A 24702-nucleotide genomic window follows, 5' to 3' on the forward strand; every position below is an offset into this window, starting at 1 on the left:
ACGGCAAATTACCCCCGCCCCTGAGTTGGACACCCAAGCGCGACCAAGAAAAAGAGCCGGGATTTAGGGCTTTAGGCGGTAAACGATGTGGAGAGTAAATATCTCATTCAAGTAACAAGGGTTTTAAAAATGTCAATGTTGTTTGTATTTCTTAATTTTGTGGCGAAGCTGTGACAACGTTAAGCGGATTTTCCACCAAAAAAAGCTAATTCTAAAATCAACTTTACACAATTGCGGCATCAGATTTGTTCTTTACAAGCTAAAGCGACATTTTTGTTTTGTTTGTTTGTTTGGGGCTTGTTATTTTTGGGAGAGGGTGGGGCCTGGGGGGGGGGCTTGTTATAAATCGTTTGGCGTAAGTTCAAAAGTCTCCAACGAGCATATAATATGATGATATAGAAAGTCTAACCATGGAGGAAAAATTAATAATTTTTCCTCCATGGTCTTAACGTATGTTGCACTATTTTACAGACAAAAACACAAAAGTACATTTAAGTTACTATGAAGTAACAATGACTGAAATTAAATCCCATTGAAATAGTTTTGCCATGTGTTATTATTTTTATTTTAGAGAAAAACACAATTTTGTATGATTTTGAATGAAGCGATGGTTGATCGTCCATCGTTGTCTGAACGTGTGTGAATACATCAAAATGGCTGACAATCGTCAACATTCTCTCTCATTTTCCCTCAGTAGTCACAGACTGACACAATGTAAACGGGTCGTTGGAACGATATTTCTTACTAAATTCTACCACAACAATCCACATTTCTTGAAAAACACAACAATTACAAACGATGTAATTACCCTTTATTAGGATAAGTTGATATCAAATAATGGATAGGAATTTGGAAGCACATCAGTAGGAAACTGGAGGGAGATGACATAATAATGGTTCACTTAAAGTAATATTTTTACAAAATGGTTGATTTTAAGAACGAAGTGAAAATTTAGAATATGTTTGATCGATGGTTCTATTCACTGCAGAACAAACATTATCCTGCAAAACCAATTAGTTACACCTTTCATGCAAACAACATCATTTTGTTTTAGTCCAACACTTGTGGGCGGTTATTCCGTGTAAACTGAGCTGATTACACACAAAACGACATGCCTCCATACTCGGTTTCATTGCTGTGTGTTTACAACCGGACTTGCTGTTGACAAACCGAACACTCGAAAAGTCCAGCACATAAGAAAAAATACCAAAATCGAAACAAATCTGCCTGAGTTATTTAGTTTCAGATTCGTATATCACTAATGCAGAGGTCACTATTTACAATACTCAAACAGACCAAAATAACTGTTGGGAAATTGGGCCTGAAATTGGGCTCAATGCAGGTGCGTGCCCCCAGCCTAAAATAGTTAAAAAAAGTTCTATTCTAGACAGATTTGAGAGGCCAATAAAAGGCTAAAGGGGTACTGTAAACAAACAAATGCTGAATGGTTAGAGGGTTTTTGGTTGACATTTACGCACGGAAATAAATGGTCCTGCCTGCAGAGAGGTGTACACAGCCCAGGGACATTAAAATTTTCAAGATTGATGTTTGGACGTTTGGCAAATTACACTTGTCTGGGTTTGTATTTGAAGGGAAACTAACTCAACGGGCCCTGGGACTCCCCAAAATAAATTGAGCAAAAGATACAAGTTCAAGAGTCAATTATTAATTTCCACTTCCTGTAAAAACCTGTGAAACTTATAACTGTTTTTGGACTTAGCAGTGTGCACCGTACGCTACAGGAGTTTATAATACTAAAATAGTGGGGTGCAAACATACAGTGTTGTTGGAGACTGTTGCCATGGCGAAGTGAGACGCAAACTGCGTGGGAAATCCACATTGATGTGGTCTATTGAAAAACCCGTGTTTGCCCAGATGTTGTTGGCATTGTCCTCCTCTCGAGTTTAGAGTACAAATTATTAAACAGCAGGATGATTCTGTGAGGATATATTATTATTTTGTCTTCTTTTTAGATTGTGTAGTAGCTGTATTTTTTTCTGTAATTCGACCCTTGGTCGCCGGGAAAATTCGTTTTTAAAGGCAGTGACACTATTGGTAATGACTCAAAATAATTACATGTATAGCATAAAAACTTACTTGGTAACGAGCAATGGAGAGCTGCTGATAGTATAAAACATTGTGAGAAACAGCTCCCTCTGAAGTTTATATGTAGTTTTCGAGAAAGAAATAATTTTCCACGAATTTGATTTCGAGACCTCAGATTTGGAATTTGAGGTCTCGAAATCAAGCATCTGAAAGGACGCAACTTCGTGTGACCATGGTGCGACAAAGGTGTTTTTTTTTTCCTTTCATTAATATCTCGCAACTTCAACGACCGATTGAGCTCAAATTTGCACAGGTTTGTTATTTTATGCATGTTGAGACCTGTGAACACTAGTCTTTTACAATTACCAATATATAGTGTCCTTTTTTGTCTTTAAATGATGATGATGAAACTTACTAATGCAGGGCAACTTGACCAAGCAGTGTCCGTGCATCTATTTACTCATTTCGTTCTATACTCATTGTTGCTCTTTAGCATGTATATATTTGTCAAATATTTCTGCCGAAAAAATTGATTTGTTTATTTGAGCTGGAAAGACAAAAGCGTGTTTCTGACAACGGTCATGGTCTTGCATGTATATTCTTTGAACACACTTGACCCTAAACTATCGCCTCTAACTCCCAAAGGTCCACACTTCAACTCTTAAAAAAAAAAAAAAATGATTTACAAAAGTTATATTAATACAAGGAATTCACTCAGGAATGTTGATTTGACCACAACTAACAGGGGACACGTTTCAAAATAAAAATGTGCCGGGCACATTTTACGTTTACGTAATTAATAGACCTTCTCGCAGAGAAAAGGGCAAAATAAGTTATGACCCAAGCCGAGGCTTTTTGCCAACGAAGTATTTTCCCAATGGAGGCAGGGGCATGGCACGAAGTTACACAATCAACAACACTTTATCAATATTACTCAATCTCAACATACAAAGCAAGATTGTTATTTGATGGTAAATGACGCATTCAAGAAACAGACCAAAGCAACAGAATTTTGTTTCGGTTTTTCTCTAGATATATTTATTAAAACGCTCTTGTTTCGTTTTCCCCGCGTAGTTTATATGGACACGCTTAAGTGTAGGGCGAACCAATCAATGTACGTTCTCGTCATAATTCCCCAATTTTTGTCCCGCGCTTTCCATACATTGTTATTCACCCGAGGGCTTAAATTGACCCGCAAGCAATAGGCCTATACCTTTAACGTGGTGCGGCCATCTTGATTTTCCGAGGATGGAAGGAGAAACAGTCTGGTTCCTTTTTGTAAAATGAATATTAGCATACATTGCTGTTACTGGGTCCAAGAAACATGACCAATAATAGCAGCATTATAATGGTCTATACAGTTGAGGGTGCACATGGGCTGCAAGTCAATTGTTTGAGCAACCCATTATTTATGCACAAGTTCGAGACCAAATCATCAAAGGTTATAAAGGAAATAGCTTGGCCAAATTCTTACGGGAAAACCCAAAGAGAACGTACCTTTAATAATTGCAGGGCAAAACCATGTCAGGGTTGGAAACAACATTTGAACGACCTTCGCGTAGAATGTTTGATTTCCGCCCCGTGCTTTTTATTCAAATTAACAATTGAATGTGGAAATTGTTTCCAAACATTTTTCCTTCGATGGCAAAAGCATGTTCAAACAAAGTCCAATGTCATCGTGAAATAAATCAACAATTCCATCCACTCAGATATTATAAGTAGGCCCTATACTTCTGTGAACATTTTGATGTCAGTTGCCCCTGGTTGATGAGTTGATATTTATTTTATAGAAAGAGGTTGCATCTTCCAAGGTTTGTAGTGGGGTTGATCCCTCTGTCTTTACGACAGTATACATGACTGTGGGCTGCCGTCAATGGGCTGATATCTCGGGAACATAAACCCAGAGGTAGCAGGTTCAAAACCTATTCTAGTCATTTTTTCTTTGTTCGCCCCAAACTAGTTTATTTTACTGATTAGGCTACCAGTGACAACTTCGTGATGTTAATTATCTTGAACAAATTTAATTAGTGTTAGTACTTAATGTTCACTTTTATATAACGACTTTTCAACTTTGGTTGAGTTCATTTAATTTTAAGATTTTTATTTTGTACTGACTGAACGTAAACTGTTCAGTTCCTTTATTTGCTTGGTGTCTCTTATTAAAAAAGTACAAAAACTATAGATTATATTGCTGTAGCTATGGGCACCGGGGGCACCCCTGAAGGGGCAAGTCAGTCTCTTCTATTCCTCCACGAATATACTGCCCCTCCCTGACGCCTCTCCAAACTTGTTGATCCCTACGCACTCGTACTCCCCCGCGTCGTCAACCTCCAACCTCGTGATCTGCAGCCAACCCGTCACCTCGTACTCTTCCGGTCCGCCCCTGGTCTGCACGGTGTACCTATCCCCGCTACCCTGGGGGATGTACTCACCAGGGTGGCCGTCGGGTCCTATTTTACGCCACTCGACCCTGGGGACGGGGTTGCCTAAGATCTCGCACTGGAGGTAGACGTTGCCCACGGTTGAATTGGTGACGTCATCGGGTTCGGTGGCCACCACGGGAGCTAAACAGAGAGGAAAATGATAATTCATTCATATATTAACGAAAGTCTGAGAATATTACTGCCCTACTCAAAGATCCCCAAATAAGATATCATAAAGAAACCCCAAGAAATAAAGATAATAATATATCCCAGATAGATACCCCAAGAAGGTATCATTGCGATACCCACACAGAAATTATCATGGAGATGACATCAAGAAGGTATCAATCCATTGGGATATACCACAAAGAATGTATCACTGTGATTTCCCGAAGAAGGTGTCATGGAGATACCCCCAAGATGGTGATACTCCCGAGAAGGTATCATGGAGATGGACGAAACCCCCCCCCCCCCCCCACACCACATTTCCTGATATGTATATAGTTCCTGCAAGGGCAGGTTTGCATTGCTAAAGTTTACCCTCAACGACAAACGGAAAATAATCTACTAATGTAATACTAGAACACTTTCATTGATGGGCATGAAAAGGCAATGACTGCATTCCTTAAATTTGCCCCTTTTTATTCTAATCGTGTCCACACATAGATGTCGTGCTTCAGCCAGAACTGAACACATCTCCTAGCAATATCATTGTTCTCTGCAAGGCCCCTGTGAAGTATCAAATCTTGACCAAAATTTTGATCCGACCCAATGCCACTGTTGAGAAAACTGACCTTACTGGATCAGCAAAAAGTTATTCCCGTCTTGTTCAGATCACCTTGAACTCACGGGAAAGCTGCCACAAACAATTATGCTTACATGCAGTAATTACTCTGCATAGTTTGGTGAAACTTTAGCAACATGTGCTTTTCACACTGCGGTACAAAGCTTGATACCAAAATTGACCCTGGTTTGATATCGATATTTTATTGATGTCTCGGATTCTATACCGTGAATAACGGGGCCAGTCAGTCGACGGGTGGGAGGTCCACTTGTACATATTTCACCCGGTGAGATTCATTACTCATTCTTGATGATCCTGAGTACTAGGCCTACCCAATATGTTCCCCATACTGGAACTCGTGAGCATGAGACAGTGGTTTTTGTTTTTCTGTACTTTGGAAAAAATTCCTGGCGCAAAAATTTTGGCCCGGAATTCATATACAAGGCGTCGTCGATTCAAGGACTTCTTCCAAGTGTTTTAATTGTTGATTTATAGGTAGTTTGACTTCGACTCGAGAATTAAAGGCACTGGACACGTTTGGTGTTATTGTCAAAGACCAGTATTCTCACTCGGTGTATCCCAACATAATGTTTAATATAACCATGCTTGAGGAAGGAAATCCCTTCCTCCATGATGAACTAAATCTTTGAAAATTTTGACTAAAAAAATTGGTAATCGAAGTTGCAAGAGAATAATGAAACAAAAAACAACCTTGTTGCACAAATTTCTGTGCTTTAAGATGCCTGATAAATAAAAGGCTTCCGGTCTGAAGTCTTTAAGTATTTACATATTTCTTTATAAAGGAGCCGTTTCTCTCATTTGCTTTTTACAAAATAAGTTTCTATGCTAAGAATTATTTTGTGTAGTTACCAACAGTGTCCTGCAGTGCCTTTAACATAATGGCATACGCCGAACATTCCAAAGGATTGGAAAGCCATAAGCCCCTCTGCCTGGCAACACTCCCAGCTGTCATGATTAATTATTACTGAATGCGGATTGTTGTCGTCAATTTCCACTTGTTTGTCGTGAAATTACATTTTAATAGCGGATGCCCAATACGTCCATAGAACCCTGATAAAACCTTGTTCTGTATTAAAATTTAGTTGGGGAGGGAGTTACAATTTTAAGAAAGAATGAGTTCACATCGTTTTTGTGTGTAGAATTCCAATCTTGAAACTCTTGAGAGATACTTTTTTGTTGTCTTTTGTTGTTGTTTTTCAATTCATTGTCTTTTATTATTGATGGTGTTTGTTGTCTTTAGTCATCCTTATTTGTCGTTTATAATTGCTTTAAGTTTTTTGTTCTGTCTGTTGTTGCGGCGTTGTCTTTTGTTGTGGATGTTTTTGTTTTGCTGGTGTTGTCTTTGACACTGATATCTTTGTTGTTGTTGTTTGTGTAAGTTTGTTGTATCTGTTGTTGTTTTCTTTTGTTGTCGTTGTTTGTTTTTGTTATTTGTTTTCTTACATTTATATGTAATGGGCAAACAAAAAAAATAACTAACCTCCTTTGCATCTCCCGTGTCTCTCCTTGATAACACCACTTCCAGACTCAAAAGCTATCTTCTCCAGCAAGCACGCCGTTTCATAGGTAACTCCATCCGACCCGCAAGCCAGCTTCTTGTTCACACAGAAGCAAACCGTCTCGGGGTCCGCCCCGGGGTGGACGTCATAGTTGGCGCGGCACTCCATCCCCCGTCCGCAAAGTCCGAAGTTGTGTTTCTTGTCGGTGAGTTCCTTGGCGGTGAGATTGGCCTGGTCGCAGAACTCGTACTCCCCGTTGCCGCAACGGTTGCAGCACTGGCACGGCTCCCTGGTGTCCGGGACCAGCCCGTGAGGACATTTATCTTTGGTGATGAGGGGCTCACATACGACACCCTCGCAGCTACACTCCTCTTTATTAACCCCGACAGATGCCTTGTCGTCAAACTTCAAACTTTCGTTAGCATCTTGGGCGAAAGAAGTGTCTTGAAGCAACACAAGCAAGACACAAACCGATACACACCATATTACGTATCCCATTGTGTACAGCTATTATAGAAACTGGTGCGAAAATAGTCGATGGAGAAAGATACTGATGAACTTTTTTATCAGTCCGGTGTATGAGATGGACTTACTTCCCAGCGAGGTTCATCTATATACAGAAAGTTGGTAAACGCCCCGTTGCACGAACAACAGTTGAAGTCAAAACCTTTCTATTGAACCAAATAATTCAAGAGTCACCGTTTTGAGTTTGAACTTCTCAAGTTCAACATCAAGGCGTTAGTTATCAAGGAGGCCTCTACACCCAGCAGTGAACCGACTATGCCCTCCGTCCTTTTAAACAGAGTACAAGAATGCCAACAGATGAAATACTAAACCCACGAAAGATGGTTTTTACGCACCACAGGGGTCCCGGCTGACTGGCCTATCATAACCAACCATCTATATTGGTCTAATCAACATTAATAATAACCACTGGTTCACATCAGCGAGAAACAATGTCCCGTGTCCCGTCACACAGCAGTGTGTGGTTCCGACCGCGAGGAACCAGATTTCAGATGCTGTGCGAGCGGCAACGATATTTCGATGACTTATCAATAATTTCGTAAGTGGTGAAGGTGTTTCATGCACTCCTAGATACAAAATAAAATCAGCACAACTTTTCAGAGCTGGTCTCGCCATTGTCCAAAAGTTACAGGTGACGGAAGTCGATTTAAGTGTGGCAAAATCCACTGGCAATGTTAAATGCCTTTCTGGTTTTCGTCAACGGTCTAAGGCTAATAAATCTTTGGTGGATTTTTTTGTTGTCACCTGTTCCATCGATGTGTTCTTGTGAGAGTTTATGAACTGTTATGGGTTTCTTTTTATTTCAGTTATTTGTTCAGTACACTTCAGGCAAATTTGATTTTATTCTGCTAAGACCGATTCTTTTTGTAAGGTTCCTTTTCACTCTGTGGACATCTCTTCAACATTGTAAATGACACAATGTATGGACGTGGGTAAGTCCACATAGTGTTCCAAGTCCCTACATATAAATGTGGACCTCAGGCCTTTGTTCTCAAGTCCACACTTCGTAACACTCGGTGTGCACTTTATGCTACACATGCACCTAAACCCATAGAGAAAGGATCTAATCTAATTCTACCTCCATGACCCAACCACACCTCTCTTGCTTTGTGTACGGCACTGTGAGGGGGGCACACATCCGTCCCGCTGGTAAGGTACCCTGCATACAACAGTAACAGTGACACTTACCATTCTAACTCTATGAAAAGGAACCAGACTATCTTTCAAGTTTCTCCCAGCCTCGGTTCGGTATCATTGGGTTGAACAGAAGAAAAGCAAGATGGCAGCACCACGATAAAGGTTAATACAGCCCGCCTTTGGTAAAACTGTACCCAAACCCTTCAGTCAATCTGCTGTCTTGGCCATTTCGATATCCAATTTCGTAAATATTCTTTGTTTTGATCGATAAAATAACGAACCGATTGTCTTCATATAGTATTGTACATGTTTTTTCACTTTTATTTCTTCTGATTCACAGATTAAGCCCAACATTTCACAGGTTTGTCATTTCATATGATGGTTGCTAACACAAAACAATGAACACTGGCCATGAGTATTTTTGTCGGCTCTAGCTACAAATCCTGTTCATAGATTAAGGGTTGCAATAGTCATCACATCATAAAAACTGAATTGCAACTGTACTCAACATGTTTAACCATATAAAATGTTTAATATTGTACATTTAAAAAAACAAAACTAATTGTTATTTGGAAGTTTGGAGAAACTTCACAATTACACAACCTCTGCGGTGACTCTGACATGTTTCGCCACAGACTTCGCCTGCGGGGTCGATCCAGTACAGGTCGATCCTGCAGAGGTCGTTCCAAACCCCTCGACTCGAAACCAAGGAGAGAGTGCGAGAAAAAAACAAAATAATAGTCATCAATCGAAAAACCTCAGAAACAGACTTGACTTTCGACTATACACAGATCAATGTCAACAACGTTTATGCAGTTTAAAGGCACTGGACACCTAAATATTGTCAAAGACGTATTTTTCCACCTGGTGTATCCAATCAAATGCATAAAATAACAAATCTGTGATAATTTTGCCTGAATTGCTCGTCGAAGTTGCAAGGGAATAATGAAAGAAACACCCTAGTTGAGCAACAATGTGTGTGCTTTCAGATGCCTAATAAAAGGCTTCAGGCCTGAAGTCTTTTAGCATTTTAGTGAGAACCTCTTTCTCAAAAACTAGAGGGAGCCGTTTCTCACAAGGTTTTATACATGTACTATCAACACCTCTCCATTGTTCGTTACCGAGTAAGTTATTCATGCTAACAATTATTTTAAGTAGGATTTGAAACTTTGCATGGTGGAAATAAGATATAGAAGAGTTTGCGGTAACACCATGTAATGACTATCTCTAAATGAGTTGGGGTGGTTATGGACAATTATTTTGAGTGATTACCAATAGTGTCCAGTATCTTTAAATAATACAAACATTTTTGTAGGGATTGTGGGCTCCACGTGACAATTGACGCTAGCGAAACATTCCTCAACCTCGATGAAATTTACGACCTTGGTTGGCAGGATTGAGAACTTGATTCTACCTCCATGGACCTATTAAAGCAAACATTGGAGTGGTCTTTTGATTGCCCTAAAACATAAACATCAAAAGTTTCACATTTCAAATCACAAATACGAGCCAAACAATATTTTCCGTGACACATTTTGTAGTTTTTGAGAAATGAGTAACAAAATCTCTCTGAAGCAATTTTCGTCTCAGTGAAACAAACATTATTTTGTATGTAATACATTGCTAACATTTCCATTTCCATGGATCTGTGGTGTTCTTTTTTCCATCAAAACGCGTGACGGCTATAGTAAAGCTGAAATTTGTACAGGTAAACTATCTAATACATACATGTCCATCTTCATTCATATTGAGATGGGATTCATCCCATGGCCATTAACTTGATCTACAAAGGATATTTTATGGAAATTACGTGACCTTAAGTTGAAGGTCTAATAGTACATTGTTCTCAGTGACTGTGTATCGTTTTATTGGAAGTGATTTGGAACATACTTCCCTTGATTTATTGTTTGACAATACCACATCAGGAAATACTTGGTCGAAAAATAAACATTATATCCATTGAGTTGACTTGATTTCAAGTCAGTCACCCTGTGTATTTGCCTGGTTGTGGACTTAACGGGTTAGTTACCTAATGTAGGCCAATTTAGTAAAATGCAGCAGGGTTTACATATGGATTCCTTGCTCTTTGTTTATGGTAACTGTCGAAGTCCAGTATTCTCACTTGGTTTATTCCAACATTATGTCTAAAATAACTAACTTTGAAAATGCCGTGGCTCAAATTGGTCATCCGAAGTTGGTAGACAATGCCGAAAGAAAAAACACCCCTGTTGCCTTGAATGTGTGCTTTCTCAGATGCATGAGATTTGAGAAAGGCAGACTCAAATTTTGGGGCGTGAAATTGGATCTTTCTCTAAAACTATGTATAAAGTTTATAGGTGTTTTTTTTATTCTCGATTTTGAGGGTTGAACAAATAATTGACATGAATAGAGCGGGATTCGAACCAACGACCACCGGATTACCGTGCCGGCGCTCTAACCACCATCCAACTGAGCTATATATAGCCCTATGTTGGCGGTGTCCCTATTTTGTCAATATCTTTGTTCTTTTTTTTTATTGAAACATGACCGTGACGTGGTCCAAGTAATTGTATGATAGTATTCCACTCTGATGTGAAAATGAGTAAGATGTTGACAATTTCAAGAACTGAGTTATATACATGGCTGGACAGAACACACCAGCAGCAGTAATTTGGTATATGTCTAAGCTTTTGGGAAGTATCGCATTGCTGAGTTACTCCTGTTTGAAATAAGCCACTACACCAATTTTGGTGAAAAACGAATTACAAGTATTTATAGTTATGTTTTAAACTACCATTTCGCGCAAAAGGATACAAATAAGACATATGTATGACCACAAAATTGTTGTATTCATAGCTTTATGCCTAAAAATAAGTGTTCTAAAGGTTAACCATGCAAGTAAAGATCTTGAAAATAAATTAAATACAAAAATTGGGGGAAAAAAACATTTTGTTTTTATACTTTCCATATTGTCCATGCATTGGGCAACATCAGACTAATTTTCGCAGAGTGGGGAATATAAAGCTACAAACATTCTATGTCATATAGTTCAAATGAACCCGAAAACCTCATTACACGGCTGGCGAGGCTTGTACCTTATATAAACTCGTATATTGACCTTCTTCCCCTCTTGAAAACTAGGTCGATGACAGAGCCCTTTTGGTTTGACCCGATTTCACGTTCCGTTAAGAACAAATTGTTCCAGAAAGTGCGTTTGGAACCTTTGGTCCTTTCCGAACCTCGGCTTGTGCAGCGGGCTCCGTCATCAGTTTTGGAGCACGAGTTTTTATTTGCAAGTTGGTGTGTAACAACATCAAATGTAGGTCGGAAAAACCGGAGCCGTTATAACCCGATGTTTGGAAAAGGCTCCATAACCGTTTGTGATTGATGAAAAACGATGACATAGCGGGGTTATAAAAGATGGCATGCAATGGGGATGTACACAAAATAGGCCTAATGTACATCAAGAAACCAAAACACAATTTGAACTTTGTCAACTAGTCTATAAATCTCCATTCTTTAAAGATCTTTTGTGGGGTACATTGTTAACAGTCAACTTGACTTTTAGCAGAAAATTGCGCAGTTTCTTTACAGACGCGCTATGTTCAACCACGCTCCATGGTTTATTCCTCCATGGTTCAACGAATTATACGTTACCAAACATAATCCATTGGTATCGATTGTCGAGTATTAAACCATTCGTGGTTTGTTTTTAAAAAATCCGCAACTGTCGAAAGAGGGCGGTGTTAACACAGTGCAATGACCAAAACTGAGAGCTGTCAACCCAGAGTTCTGTTTTCATAGGGAAGCCATATATTTATAAGGACCTAACATAGCGCAAATCCCGTAAGAAAAACAGAGATATAATGTATAGGTGTAAATATTTGCCAAGGACCCTGTGTTGTCTGTCGTTTTACTTAACCCAGCGTTCTTAGAAGTATGTCAACACAGAAATCGATCCTCACAACTCGAACAAAAGGCGAAAATCAGGACCTTCAGAATCTAGACTCGAATAAAAGCTCCAGGGGTTCAACAAATAATACCCTAATGTGTAATTTGTGCCTAGAAGACGCAAGCTCCCGATCGGTGAGTGTTGTTTTCGGTTGTTTGAGTCACACGTTCATTGAGGGTTTCACCTTTAGCGAGCGAAGCAATTAAATGCTCAAAAATTGCTGGAAGTATGAATAAAAACAGTGACATTCTTCAGTTTATGCGCCATCTATCGAAGCAATTTACCTCTAATTAATGTAACCATGGAGGTAGAAGGTAATATACAAACAACCATTAAGCCTCCTCGAGACCTACAGATAGGACCAACATGTTGGCAAAGTATAGGACTCGAGAAGAATAACTTGCACACAATGCAAAGCACTGTAAACCCATAGAGAAAGGACCCACTTCTATAATGGTAACCCTTAGAAATGTACCAGTAGGGAATTCTATGTGGACTGATGGATTAGACCATTGTTATGGTTATTGGTGAGGGTGGCTAAGTCGTGAACAACATTAGGGGGTTACAATAGAAAGTGGCACCTGTGGGCTACTTGTCTATAAGCTTTGTTTGAGATGCACGCCGTATCAAACGGCAATATGGCTTCTGTAGTTTGCTGTTTTCTTAAACATAAAGCACGATGTTCGATGTTCAGAGCTCGGTATTTGTGTGATACTTCGTTCCTTTTTACGAGACTCTTCGTACCTTCTTACGAGACACTTCGTACCTTCTTACGAGACACTTCCTACCTTCTCACGAGATACTCCGTACCTCGTTCCAATTCAGGAGCCAAACCGCCACACACCGGGGTCGACCCGGGGAAGCTAAACGAACGCACCCAATGAAGCAAACACTGGCGTTCAGCAAACAAATTCACTGGTATGTACCTCCTTCACGATTTCAAGCACTCCTCTATCTCTCTCTTTACAAAAAGCCAAACTTATTTTTAGATTTAGGCTAAACAAATAAATAGTACTGGGAATATTTAGAAAGATCTCTGTCCTTCAGTGTAAAGGCGATTCCGCCATTTCAAAAGAATTGAACCATCTAAAAAAAGTATGAAATACATGCAATGAACGAAAAGGCATTACATGATTGGAGAGCTAACCAATGCAGACTGTGTGCATGTTTGGTGTGCTGATATGATCATCACATGAAAATAACAAACTGAACATTGGGCTCAATCCATTTTTTTGAGTAAGGAAAAAATAGTGAAAACCATGCACACAATAACTACATTGTCCTAACATGCACACAATAAGCACATTGTCCTAAACTTAACCTGACTAACTTTGTAACAACCGAGATCTGTTTTCTCGAATATGACTTCATTTCAGAGGGAAATATTTTACACAAAAAATGGTATCAACCTCGTCATTGGGTCAGCTTTTCGAACTTAAAGTATGTTATAAAAGATTGGGTTATCCTTTTGTATACGTGTGGGGTTGACGCCTTTGAAGGGACACACACGATTAAAAACTCGTCAACTTATTGCAGAAACTCGACCGTGTTTTATTTACAAGTGTATTTAAAAAGTGCATCTATTGTTTGCCGGTTGACTTTCAAAAACATGGACAAGTATCATTTCATATTGGTAGAGCTCTGATGATTGTAAAACAGCACCACAGAGCCGATAGTTGTTAACAATTTGTTATCAGCTACTGTCATTCTGTTACCATGACAATAAACAACAAAGTCCTGACCGATACACGTTATATGTCAATTGGTAGAGTCTGCACAGAGAGGGCACCTAGCAACCGATATATTGCGTTTATACTTTATAACGGGCCTCCCGAGTCTCGAGATTTAAGTCAAACAATCCATGGTACACAACATTCAGGTAAAATACGACGACCTTTTAAACTGTGATAGATTGATAACATGCCGGGCTGAAGTGCATTACAATGGTCATAAAGTCCACATAAACTACATGTGGCGCTCTCTTTCTAATAATTATTATTGTTTTATGATATCTGAACACAGTATTGATATTATGGAACTGCTATTTAAAGGCACTAGGTACTAGTGGTAATTAAATTACTCAATAGATAATTGTTAGCATAAAGACTTTCTATAAAGACATTTTTTGCACATCTAATCATCAAGACATTTTTACTTCTTCTTAAAGTTATTTTCTCTTCTGGTTGTAGAGCTGCACTCTCAAAACTAAAGAGTTGAATCCAACACTTGCATGAGTTCGGTGAGTGACTACATTTTGAAAGTGTTGGATCCAGCGTTTTGTTTGTTAAATCTAGCATTTAAAATTTTTGACACAACGCAAATTAAAAGGGTTAATTCAACAATTTAAGTGTTTAACTTTGAATTGTTGGATCTCAGCTTTTTAAACGTTAAATTTACACTTAAATTGTTGACCAAATACTTTAAAATGCTGGATTAAGAATAAAAACGCTGGATTCAACACTTTCAAAGTGTAGATACTCACCGAACTCATGCAAGTGTTGGATTCAACTCTTTAGTTTATACCAAAAAAAGCTCCATGTTCTGATCTGCAGATAATATTATCAATCATAACAAGAACTAAATACATTTTATCTCGGGAGGCTGGCTGTTTTTCCTTTTTACTACATAACTCCAGGGATTTGTAAAAATTGGGCCAGCTGTGTCACCTGCTGAACGAAGTTTGTCATACAAAGGAAAATTGTCCCGCCGGTTGGCATTAAATATAAAGGACGATCAATACAAAGAATTAAAGTGTTTGATTGGAAAATCAATTACTTGTTAACTATTTACTAGTTTTGTCCATTCAACTGCAGTAGCGCTTCCGGCTTGCTGCAGGTTGTTGAGTAGGCCTACTATACAGGTTGTGGGCCCGTTCCCTCATTTTTACAGGGCAAAGGCACCAAGGCATTTTCTCCTCGGTAAAGGGCACCCTATTTTATGAGGAAATTATAAATTTATACTGGAGCACTTCAAGCTTATATAGGGCACCAAGGCAATGACCAGGGGGCACAGAGGCAATCGCCTCCGTGAAGTATGGCCTTCCAGCCTGGATCAAACAATAAATTGCACTTACTCAACCATAAAAGTGTTGACGTATTATACGAAACACTTAATTGAAGTTTCATTTAAAAAAAATCAAGACAACTCACCCACATTATTGGAGAAGGTTGTATTGTATTTCAAAAACTATTATACATTGTTTTACTGTAAGCCAAGAGATTTAGGACACGTCGTACCTTTGCCACTTCGTACCCTGGACACTTCGTACCTTCGGGCCAAGTTATGATTTTCAAAAGCAAAGTTTTAATTCACGTATAATTATTATTATCATCGCCGTCATCTTCATATCACTATGGAGTATACTCACACAATATCGAGTGAATATCTTTAAAAGCAGAACTTTTAAAATGCATTCATGAAATCTCCATCACATCATTTCCCAATAAAGCCATGGCGTTTCTGTGTGATCATCCATAGTGTGATTTGAGGACAAACGGCAAGGTGATGGCAGTCGATATTATGTTGGTGTTTCTTGACACCATCAGCAGTTAGTAACCACAACAACAGCACCACGCATCAGACATTGTTTAAAATTAATCACCCAACACTGAGACACGATTCATTTATCATAATCCGACTTGGACAGATGCTTGTTGGATATTCAGTTAGCCGACCTTAGCACATGCCTCAAAAATCAATTCATTATCGACTTTCATTCTCAGAAACCTCTTCAAAGTTCAGCAGCCTCTGTGGTATCATGGTGTGATGGTACAACGCCAAGTGAGGTCCTTGATAATACCATGTCATTTGCTGTACTCACAACCTCTACTATAAAGTTAGTTCTCTTTGGTGGGTTGAAAGCACCATTAGTCCGAAGATGTCTTAATTAAGCATAATGGTCTACTAACCATCCCCCTTCTTGGTATATTTTTTCTTTCTCCATTGTCAGTCCGTGGATAAGAGAGAAAGATGCTCCATATACTTAACTAATATTACTTATATTTAACTGATATTACTGTAATACATAATTATTTTTAATCACTATGCCACATTTCACTTTCTTAACATAGCCGTCAGTACCACTTTTTGTCAGTATTCATGAATAATAACAAACTGGGTTTTTTTTTGATAATGAACTAACATGGGATGGGTACTATAATATGTGGACAATTTTTTTCCGATAGTTATTATTTATTTACAATTTAAAAGTTAGTTCGTTCGAAAGTTACCTGTGCTCTTCTTAATACTTCAAGTCATTTTATTTGGACGTTTTTGTGCACATGGTATGACCGTATGACCCACACTGCAAAAACAGAGCACTTAAATAAATTGACGCACCCTGGGTGTTCGATGTCGTCATCGGGTCATCACTTCGTACCCAAGTCACTTCGTACCCAAATTGCCGTACCCACTTCCCAAAGAGAGATCAGAATTAACACAGTGTGTTATGGTTGAAATAGCACCCATGTACATTAGTTTGTTGTGGTAGCAGACAATGGGTGTATTTTAACACACACTTTTTTTGCAGTTTGTGAAACGGGATATAACTGGTGATATTTCCTATACCATTTTCGAAAGAGCAGGGACGTCACACGTGTATGCGTAGCGTTAAGGAATGGTCGAAACGTCAATAACATACACCACCAGCCAACCCTACTAATAATTTAGAGCCAACCCCCTCCTAAACCTAAAGGCGCTTACTTGAGGCTGGATGGTCTGCTTGTTTTCGACACTAGTCCTTGCTGACCGTTTATGGTTTAACCCTTACAAAATTCACTTGGCAAGAATGTTTTGCTAAACAAAACCCAAATAGATCGTCAGCTATGACTGAGTGTAGAGCTGTAACTTGTATGCCATAATATAGCCTGCCACTATATCAAATTCGATCTACATCTATGCATGTGAGGATAGGCAGGGTGTGCTTTTGGGACCTACTCCGAGGAGAGTGTACATGCTGCAACTTTAAAAGGTTTGTCAAAATGGTATAATTTATAATACTCACGCTATTTTCAGCATGTGCTGAACCAAATCCACGTCCGATCCCATAGCGGTCACGACGTCCTCAGCTTTTCACAAAGTCAAAGTAGCCCACTTGAAATCAACCCGTCATTTCCGAGTCCACAACAATAATAAGATGTATCCCGAGCATGCAATTGATAAAGTCACATAAGAAAATATCATAATCTCTGAAGTTCCTAATCCTGGGATAGAATGATAGTTTGAAGATGATCCGTTTCTGTCAAGGACGAGACGTCTTTAGAGGTAAGCTGATATTAAAGCTGTACATGTAGCAGTGTTCCGAGTCCCGAATTTTCAATTCACACTTTTTACTCAATGGGACAGGACGGGGTACACGTTGCCAAGCAAGCGTACACATTGTTGCACCCGTATACAGTCTGCGCTCGGTCACCACCTAGTCTTGGTGCAAGACGTTTCTCGTTTACCTTTCACGCGCAGCTCGGCCAAGTTGTCTGCCGCGCTGTACGGGAAACGTCTCGAACAGAGACTAGTCACACCGCGTGGGGTGCCTGCATTACACATTAAAGTGCCTTTAGGCATACCGTGTGACCTTCGGGACTCTTTCAGCTAATATTTAATGCTGAACACGTTCACTCGCTTATCTGAATTTAAATATTTCCGCTTGATCGAATCATGACAGATCGTAACAAATCAAGCGCGCCAACTTATTGTTGTTGTTGATTGTTGGAGTATACTGCCTCATGGCAACTTGACTGTTCATTGTGTTTACTTTTCAACTTGATTGTCACTGAGCTAGACATTTAACTGCGTATCCACAAGTCTACCATTGAGCTGGAAACGGCAACCAATAATCTATACATAAATACATTTAGGCAGGGGTTGTTTTGGTAGTTACTCCATTGTTAAACGATCATACAAATTTACTTCATGGAGAGCTGATGACAATACCAAAACCACTCATCTATCATGTTTAATTCTCAAGAAAATGTCAATGCCTCTAGGTTTCAGGAAGTGAACCATTTTATTATTTGAGTGAAAAATAACCACTTTCGCAAAAACTACGTTACTTCAGAGTGAGCCGTTTCTCACCATGTTTTATTCTACCAACTGCTCTCCATTGCTCGTTTGACCAAGTCGGTTTTTATTATTTTGAGTAGTACCACCAGTGCGAGGGGTAATGTTAATAATGTCACATTTTCAAGTATTGTATTTTTCAAAGCATTCAGCTTGTACACAACTATCACATTTAACATTATTTTCATTGGTAGGCCTTAACATTTATAATGTAATTCTGTTAAAGATTGGTAATCACAGTATAGGCGTTGAGGCTGTGCAAGTCTAACATATGGCGCATGCGTAGTGGCTTTGTCATGTTTACAAATTGGATTTGTATAAATACCGTTGGATTACTCTATCTACCGCCTACGGCCATACTACGTTGAATACACCGGTTCTCGTCCGATCACCGAAGTTAAGCAACGTCGGGCCCGGTCAGTACTTGGATGGGAGACCGCCTGGGAATACCGGGTGCCGTAGGCTTTTGCTTTTTTTTTTCGAAATATAGAAATGATATAAAAATGTTTTTGGAAAAGAAAAAAAAAACGGAAAAAACCCGATTAATATTATTTATTTTCCTCAATTCGTATCTTTACAAATATAACTCACCGTGTTTTTATGTTTTACTTGTTTTTTTCGAATTATAGAAATGATATAAAAATGTTTTTGAAAAAAAAAACACACACACAAACCCGATTAATATTATTTATTTTCCTCAATTCGTATCTTTACCAATATAACTCACCGTGTTTTATATGTCTTACCGGCGCTGCGATTTCAGACCATGTTGTTTTGAACTACTCTGTGCCACCATGGTGCCACAGGGGTCGGTACTGGGCCCGCAGTGATACGTTGTAATGTACACTTTACCGATACGTGACATCATCCTGAAATTTTATCTGAATTACCATGGATTTAACATGTGTACGCACACGACACTCATCTATCATGTTTAATTCTCAAGAAAATGTCAATGCCTCTAGGTTTCAGGAAGTGAACCATTTTATTATTTGAGTGAAAAATAACCACTTTCGCAAAAACTACGTTACTTCAGAGTGAGCCGTTTCTCACCATGTTTTATTCTACCAACTTCTCTCCATTGCTCGTTTGACCAAGTCGGTTTTTATTATTTTGAGTAGTACCACCAGTGCGAGGGGTAATGTTAATAATGTCACATTTTCAAGTATTGTATTTTTCAAAGCATTCAGCTTGTACACAACTATCACATTTAACATTATTTTCATTGGTAGGCCTTAACATTTATAATGTAATTCTGTTAAAGATTGGTAATCACTGTATAGGCGTTGAGGCTGTGCAAGTCTAACATATGGCGCATGCGTAGTGGCTTTGTCATGTTTACAAATTGGATTTGTATAAATACCGTTGGATTACTCTATCTTCCGCCTACGGCCATACTACGTTGAATACACCGGTTCTCGTCCGATCACCGAAGTTAAGCAACGTCGGGCCCGGTCAGTACTTGGATGGGAGACCGCCTGGGAATACCGGGTGCCGTAGGCTTTTGCTTTTTTTTTTTCGAAATATAGAAATGATATAAAAATGTTTTTGGAAAAAAAAAAAAAAAACGGAAAAAACCCGATTAATATTATTTATTTTCCTCAATTCGTATCTTTACAAATATAACTCACCGTGTTTTTATGTTTTACTTGCTTTTTTCGAATTATAGAAATGATATAAAAATGTTTTTGAAAAAAAAAACACACACACAAAACCGGATTAATATTATTTATTTTCCTCAATTCGTATCTTTACCAATATAACTCACCGTGTTTTATATGTCTTACCGGCGCTGCGATTTCAGACCATGTTGTTTTGAACTACTCTGTGCCACCATGGTGCCACAGGGGTCGGTACTGGGCCCGCAGTGATACGTTGTAATGTACACTTTACCGATACGTGACATCATCCTGAAATTTTATCTGAATTACCATGGCTTTAACATGTGTACGCACACGACACTCATCTATCATGTTTAATTCTCAAGAAAATGTCAATGCCTCTAGGTTTCAGGAAGTGAACCATTTTATTATTTGAGTGAAAAATAACCACTTTCGCAAAAACTACGTTACTTCAGAGTAAGCCGTTTCTCACCATATTTTATTCTACCAACTGCTCTCCATTGCTCGTTTGACCAAGTCGGTTTTTATTATTTTGAGTAGTACCACCAGTGCGAGGGGTAATGTTAATAATGTCACATTTTCAAGTATTGTATTTTTCAAAGCATTCAGCTTGTACACAACTATCACATTTAACATTATTTTCATTGGTAGGCCTTAACATTTATAATGTAATTCTGTTAAAGATTGGTAATCACTGTATAGGCGTTGAGGCTGTGCAAGTCTAACATATGGCGCATGCGTAGTGGCTTTGTCATGTTTACAAATTGGATTTGTATAAATACCGTTGGATTACTCTATCTTCCGCCTACGGCCATACTACGTTGAATACACCGGTTCTCGTCCGATCACCGAAGTTAAGCAACGTCGGGCCCGGTCAGTACTTGGATGGGAGACCGCCTGGGAATACCGGGTGCCGTAGGCTTTTGCTTTTTTTTTTTTCGAAATATAGAAATGATATAAAAATGTTTTTGGAAAAGAAAAAAAAAACGGAAAAAAACCGATTAATATTATTTATTTTCCTCAATTCGTATCTTTACAAATATAACTCACCGTGTTTTTATGTTTTACTTGCTTTTTTCGAATTATAGAAATGATATAAAAATGTTTTTGAAAAAAAAAACACACACACAAACCCGATTAATATTATTTATTTTCCTCAATTCGTATCTTTACCAATATAACTCACCGTGTTTTATATGTCTTACCGGCGCTGCGATTTCAGACCATGTTGTTTTGAACTACTCTGTGCCACCATGGTGCCACAGGGGTCGGTACTGGGCCCGCAGTGATACGTTGTAATGTACACTTTACCGATACGTGACATCATCCTGAAATTTTATCGGAATTACCATGGATTTAACATGTGTACGCACACGACACTCATCTATCATATTAATTCTCAAGAAAATGTCAATGCCTCTAGGTTTCAGGAAGTGAACCATTTTATTATTTGAGTGAAAAATAACCACTTTCGCAAAAACTACGTTACTTCAGAGTGAGCCGTTTCTCACCATGTTTTATTCTACCAACTGCTCTCCATTGCTCGTTTGACCAAGTCGGTTTTTATTATTTTGAGTAGTACCACCAGTGCGAGGGGTAATGTTAATAATGTCACATTTTCAAGTATTGTATTTTTCAAAGCATTCAGCTTGTACACAACTATCACATTTAACATTATTTTCATTGGTAGGCCTTAACATTTATAATGTAATTCTGTTAAAGATTGGTAATCACTGTATAGGCGTTGAGGCTGTGCAAGTCTAACATATGGCGCATGCGTAGTGGCTTTGTCATGTTTACAAATTGGATTTGTATAAATCTACATCTACATACATCTAGGCATTGTCCATCCACTGCAGGATGTAGCCCTCTGTCAGATCTTTCCAGGTATGCCGTTCCTTTGCTATCCTTGTCCAGGTCCCCCCCACCAACTTTGTTATGTCATCCCTCCATCTTTTCTTCGGTCTGCCCCTGGATCTTTTTCCTACTCGGGGTTGCCATTCTGTGGTTCTTATGGTCCATCTGTTATCTGTCATTCTTGACACATGGCCTGCCCACTTCCATTTCATTGTGCTGACATATTGGATAATGTCTTTGACTTTTGTTATATCCCTAATTGCTTGGTTGGGTATCCGGTCTTTCAGTTTAATCCCTAGCATCCTTCTTTCCATTGCTCTCTGCGTGGTAGCTAATTTCTTGTTTATCTGTTTGGTAGTTGACCATGTTTGGCATCCATATGTTATTGTTGGGAGTACACATAGGTCAAACATTCTTTTTTTCAGGGAAATTGGTAGTTGTTTGTCGCATAAGATTTCTTTGTATCTTCCAAAGAGACCCCATCCTGATTTGATTCTTATGGATACTTCTTCTTTGGTTGTGTCTTGCATTTTTAATGTTTGGCCAAGATACTTGTATTCATGCACTTTCTCTATAATGTCGTTATCGATTCTGACAAGACTTTGGGAGTCGATGTTGGTCATATATTTTGTCTTTCCTTTGTATAAATACCGTTGGATTACTCTATCTTCCGCCTACGGCCATACTACGTTGAATACACCGGTTCTCGTCCGATCACCGCAGTTAAGCAACATCGGGCCCGGTCAGTACTTGGATGGGAGACCGCCTGGGAATACCGGGTGCCGTAGGCTTTTGCTTTTTTTTTTTCGAAATATAGAAATGATATAAAAATGTTTTTGGAAAAAAAAAAAAAAACGGAAAAAACCCGATTAATATTATTTATTTTCCTCAATTCGTATCTTTACCAATATAACTCACCGTGTTTTTATGTTTTACTTGCTTTTTTCGAATTATAGAAATGATATAAAAATGTTTTTGAAAAAAAAACCACACACACAAAACCGGATTAATATTATTTATTTTCCTCAATTCGTATCTTTACCAATATAACTCACCGTGTTTTATATGTCTTACCGGCGCTGCGATTTCAGACCATGTTGTTTTGAACTACTCTGTGCCACCATGGTGCCACAGGGGTCGGTACTGGGCCCGCAGTGATACGTTGTAATGTACACTTTACCGATACGTGACATCATCCTGAAATTTTATCTGAATTACCATGGCTTTAACATGTGTACGCACACGACACTCATCTATCATGTTTAATTCTCAAGAAAATGTCAATGCCTCTAGGTTTCAGGAAGTGAACCATTTTATTATTTGAGTGAAAAATAACCACTTTCGCAAAAACTACGTTACTTCAGAGTAAGCCGTTTCTCTCCATCTTTTCTTCGGTCTGCCCCTGGATCTTTTTCCTACTCGGGGTTGCCATTCTGTGGTTCTTATGGTCCATCTGTTATCTGTCATTCTTGACACATGGCCTGCCCACTTCCATTTCATTGTGCTGACATATTGGATAATGTCTTTGACTTTTGTTATATCCCTAATTGCTTGGTTGGGTATCCGGTCTTTCAGTTTAATCCCTAGCATCCTTCTTTCCATTGCTCTCTGCGTGGTAGCTAATTTCTTGTTTATCTGTTTGGTAGTTGACCATGTTTGGCATCCATATGTTATTGTTGGGAGTACACATAGGTCAAACATTCTTTTTTTCAGGGAAATTGGTAGTTGTTTGTCGCATAAGACATGATATATAAAATGTTTTTGAAAAAAAAACCACACACACAAAACCGGATTAATATTATTTATTTTCCTCAATTCGTATCTTTACCAATATAACTCACCGTGTTTTATATGTCTTACCGGCGCTGCGATTTCAGACCATGTTGTTTTGAACTACTCTGTGCCACCATGGTGCCACAGGGGTCGGTACTGGGCCCGCAGTGATACGTTGTAATGTACACTTTACCGATACGTGACATCATCCTGAAATTTTATCTGAATTACCATGGCTTTAACATGTGTACGCACACGACACTCATCTATCATGTTTAATTCTCAAGAAAATGTCAATGCCTCTAGGTTTCAGGAAGTGAACCATTTTATTATTTGAGTGAAAAATAACCACTTTCGCAAAAACTACGTTACTTCAGAGTAAGCCGTTTCTCACCATATTTTATTCTACCAACTGCTCTCCATTGCTCGTTTGACCAAGTCGGTTTTTATTATTTTGAGTAGTACCACCAGTGCGAGGGGTAATGTTAATAATGTCACATTTTCAAGTATTGTATTTTTCAAAGCATTCAGCTTGTACACAACTATCACATTTAACATTATTTTCATTGGTAGGCCTTAACATTTATAATGTAATTCTGTTAAAGATTGGTAATCACTGTATAGGCGTTGAGGCTGTGCAAGTCTAACATATGGCGCATGCGTAGTGGCTTTGTCATGTTTACAAATTGGATTTGTATAAATACCGTTGGATTACTCTATCTTCCGCCTACGGCCATACTACGTTGAATACACCGGTTCTCGTCCGATCACCGAAGTTAAGCAACGTCGGGCCCGGTCAGTACTTGGATGGGAGACCGCCTGGGAATACCGGGTGCCGTAGGCTTTTGCTTTTTTTTTTTCGAAATATAGAAATGATATAAAAATGTTTTTGGAAAAAAAAAAAAAAAACGGAAAAAACCCGATTAATATTATTTATTTTCCTCAATTCGTATCTTTACAAATATAACTCACCGTGTTTTTATGTTTTACTTGCTTTTTTCGAATTATAGAAATGATATAAAAATGTTTT

At 38.7% G+C, this 24702-nt stretch overlaps 1 protein-coding gene and 5 non-coding genes across 6 annotated transcripts; 5 read left to right on the top strand and 1 right to left on the bottom strand.

The window, feature by feature from the left end:
* Positions 1–2408: 2408 nt before the first annotated feature.
* On the bottom strand, positions 2409–7659 carry LOC117294554 (insulin-like growth factor-binding protein-related protein 1). Its single transcript, XM_033777012.1, has 2 exons — positions 6755–7659; positions 2409–4610 (listed from the first exon to the last, which is right to left on the bottom strand). The coding sequence occupies exons 1-2, from the start codon at positions 7269–7271 to the stop codon at positions 4288–4290; spliced, it is 840 nt and encodes a 279-aa protein (XP_033632903.1). The 5' UTR covers positions 7272–7659; the 3' UTR covers positions 2409–4287.
* An 11107-nt stretch (positions 7660–18766) lies between these two features.
* Positions 18767–18885, top strand: LOC117295185. Its single transcript, XR_004519649.1, has one exon. It is a non-coding gene; the product is annotated as a 5S ribosomal RNA (ribosomal RNA).
* Positions 18886–19804: 919 nt separating this feature from the next.
* LOC117295192 lies at positions 19805–19923 on the top strand. The gene has a single exon (XR_004519656.1). It is a non-coding gene; the product is annotated as a 5S ribosomal RNA (ribosomal RNA).
* A 922-nt stretch (positions 19924–20845) lies between these two features.
* Positions 20846–20964, top strand: LOC117295204. Its single transcript, XR_004519667.1, has one exon. It is a non-coding gene; the product is annotated as a 5S ribosomal RNA (ribosomal RNA).
* Positions 20965–22571: 1607 nt separating this feature from the next.
* On the top strand, positions 22572–22690 carry LOC117295190. The gene has a single exon (XR_004519654.1). It is a non-coding gene; the product is annotated as a 5S ribosomal RNA (ribosomal RNA).
* Positions 22691–24397: 1707 nt separating this feature from the next.
* Positions 24398–24516, top strand: LOC117295205. Its single transcript, XR_004519668.1, has one exon. It is a non-coding gene; the product is annotated as a 5S ribosomal RNA (ribosomal RNA).
* The last annotated feature ends 186 nt before the right edge of the window (positions 24517–24702 follow it).

Source organism: Asterias rubens, chromosome 9, assembly GCF_902459465.1.
Source record: "Asterias rubens chromosome 9, eAstRub1.3, whole genome shotgun sequence".
Lineage (NCBI taxonomy): Eukaryota > Metazoa > Echinodermata > Asteroidea > Forcipulatida > Asteriidae > Asterias > Asterias rubens.

Bases quoted from the DNA above. Each gene is read 5' to 3' on its own strand.
- LOC117294554 (XM_033777012.1), bottom strand. From the start codon at position 7,271: ATGGGATACGTAATATGGTGTGTATCGGTTTGTGTCTTGCTTGTGTTG. The intron at 4,611-6,754 runs GTTAGTTATTTT...CTCTCTGTTTAG, and splicing joins ACACGGGAGATGCAAAGGAG to CTCCCGTGGTGGCCACCGAA.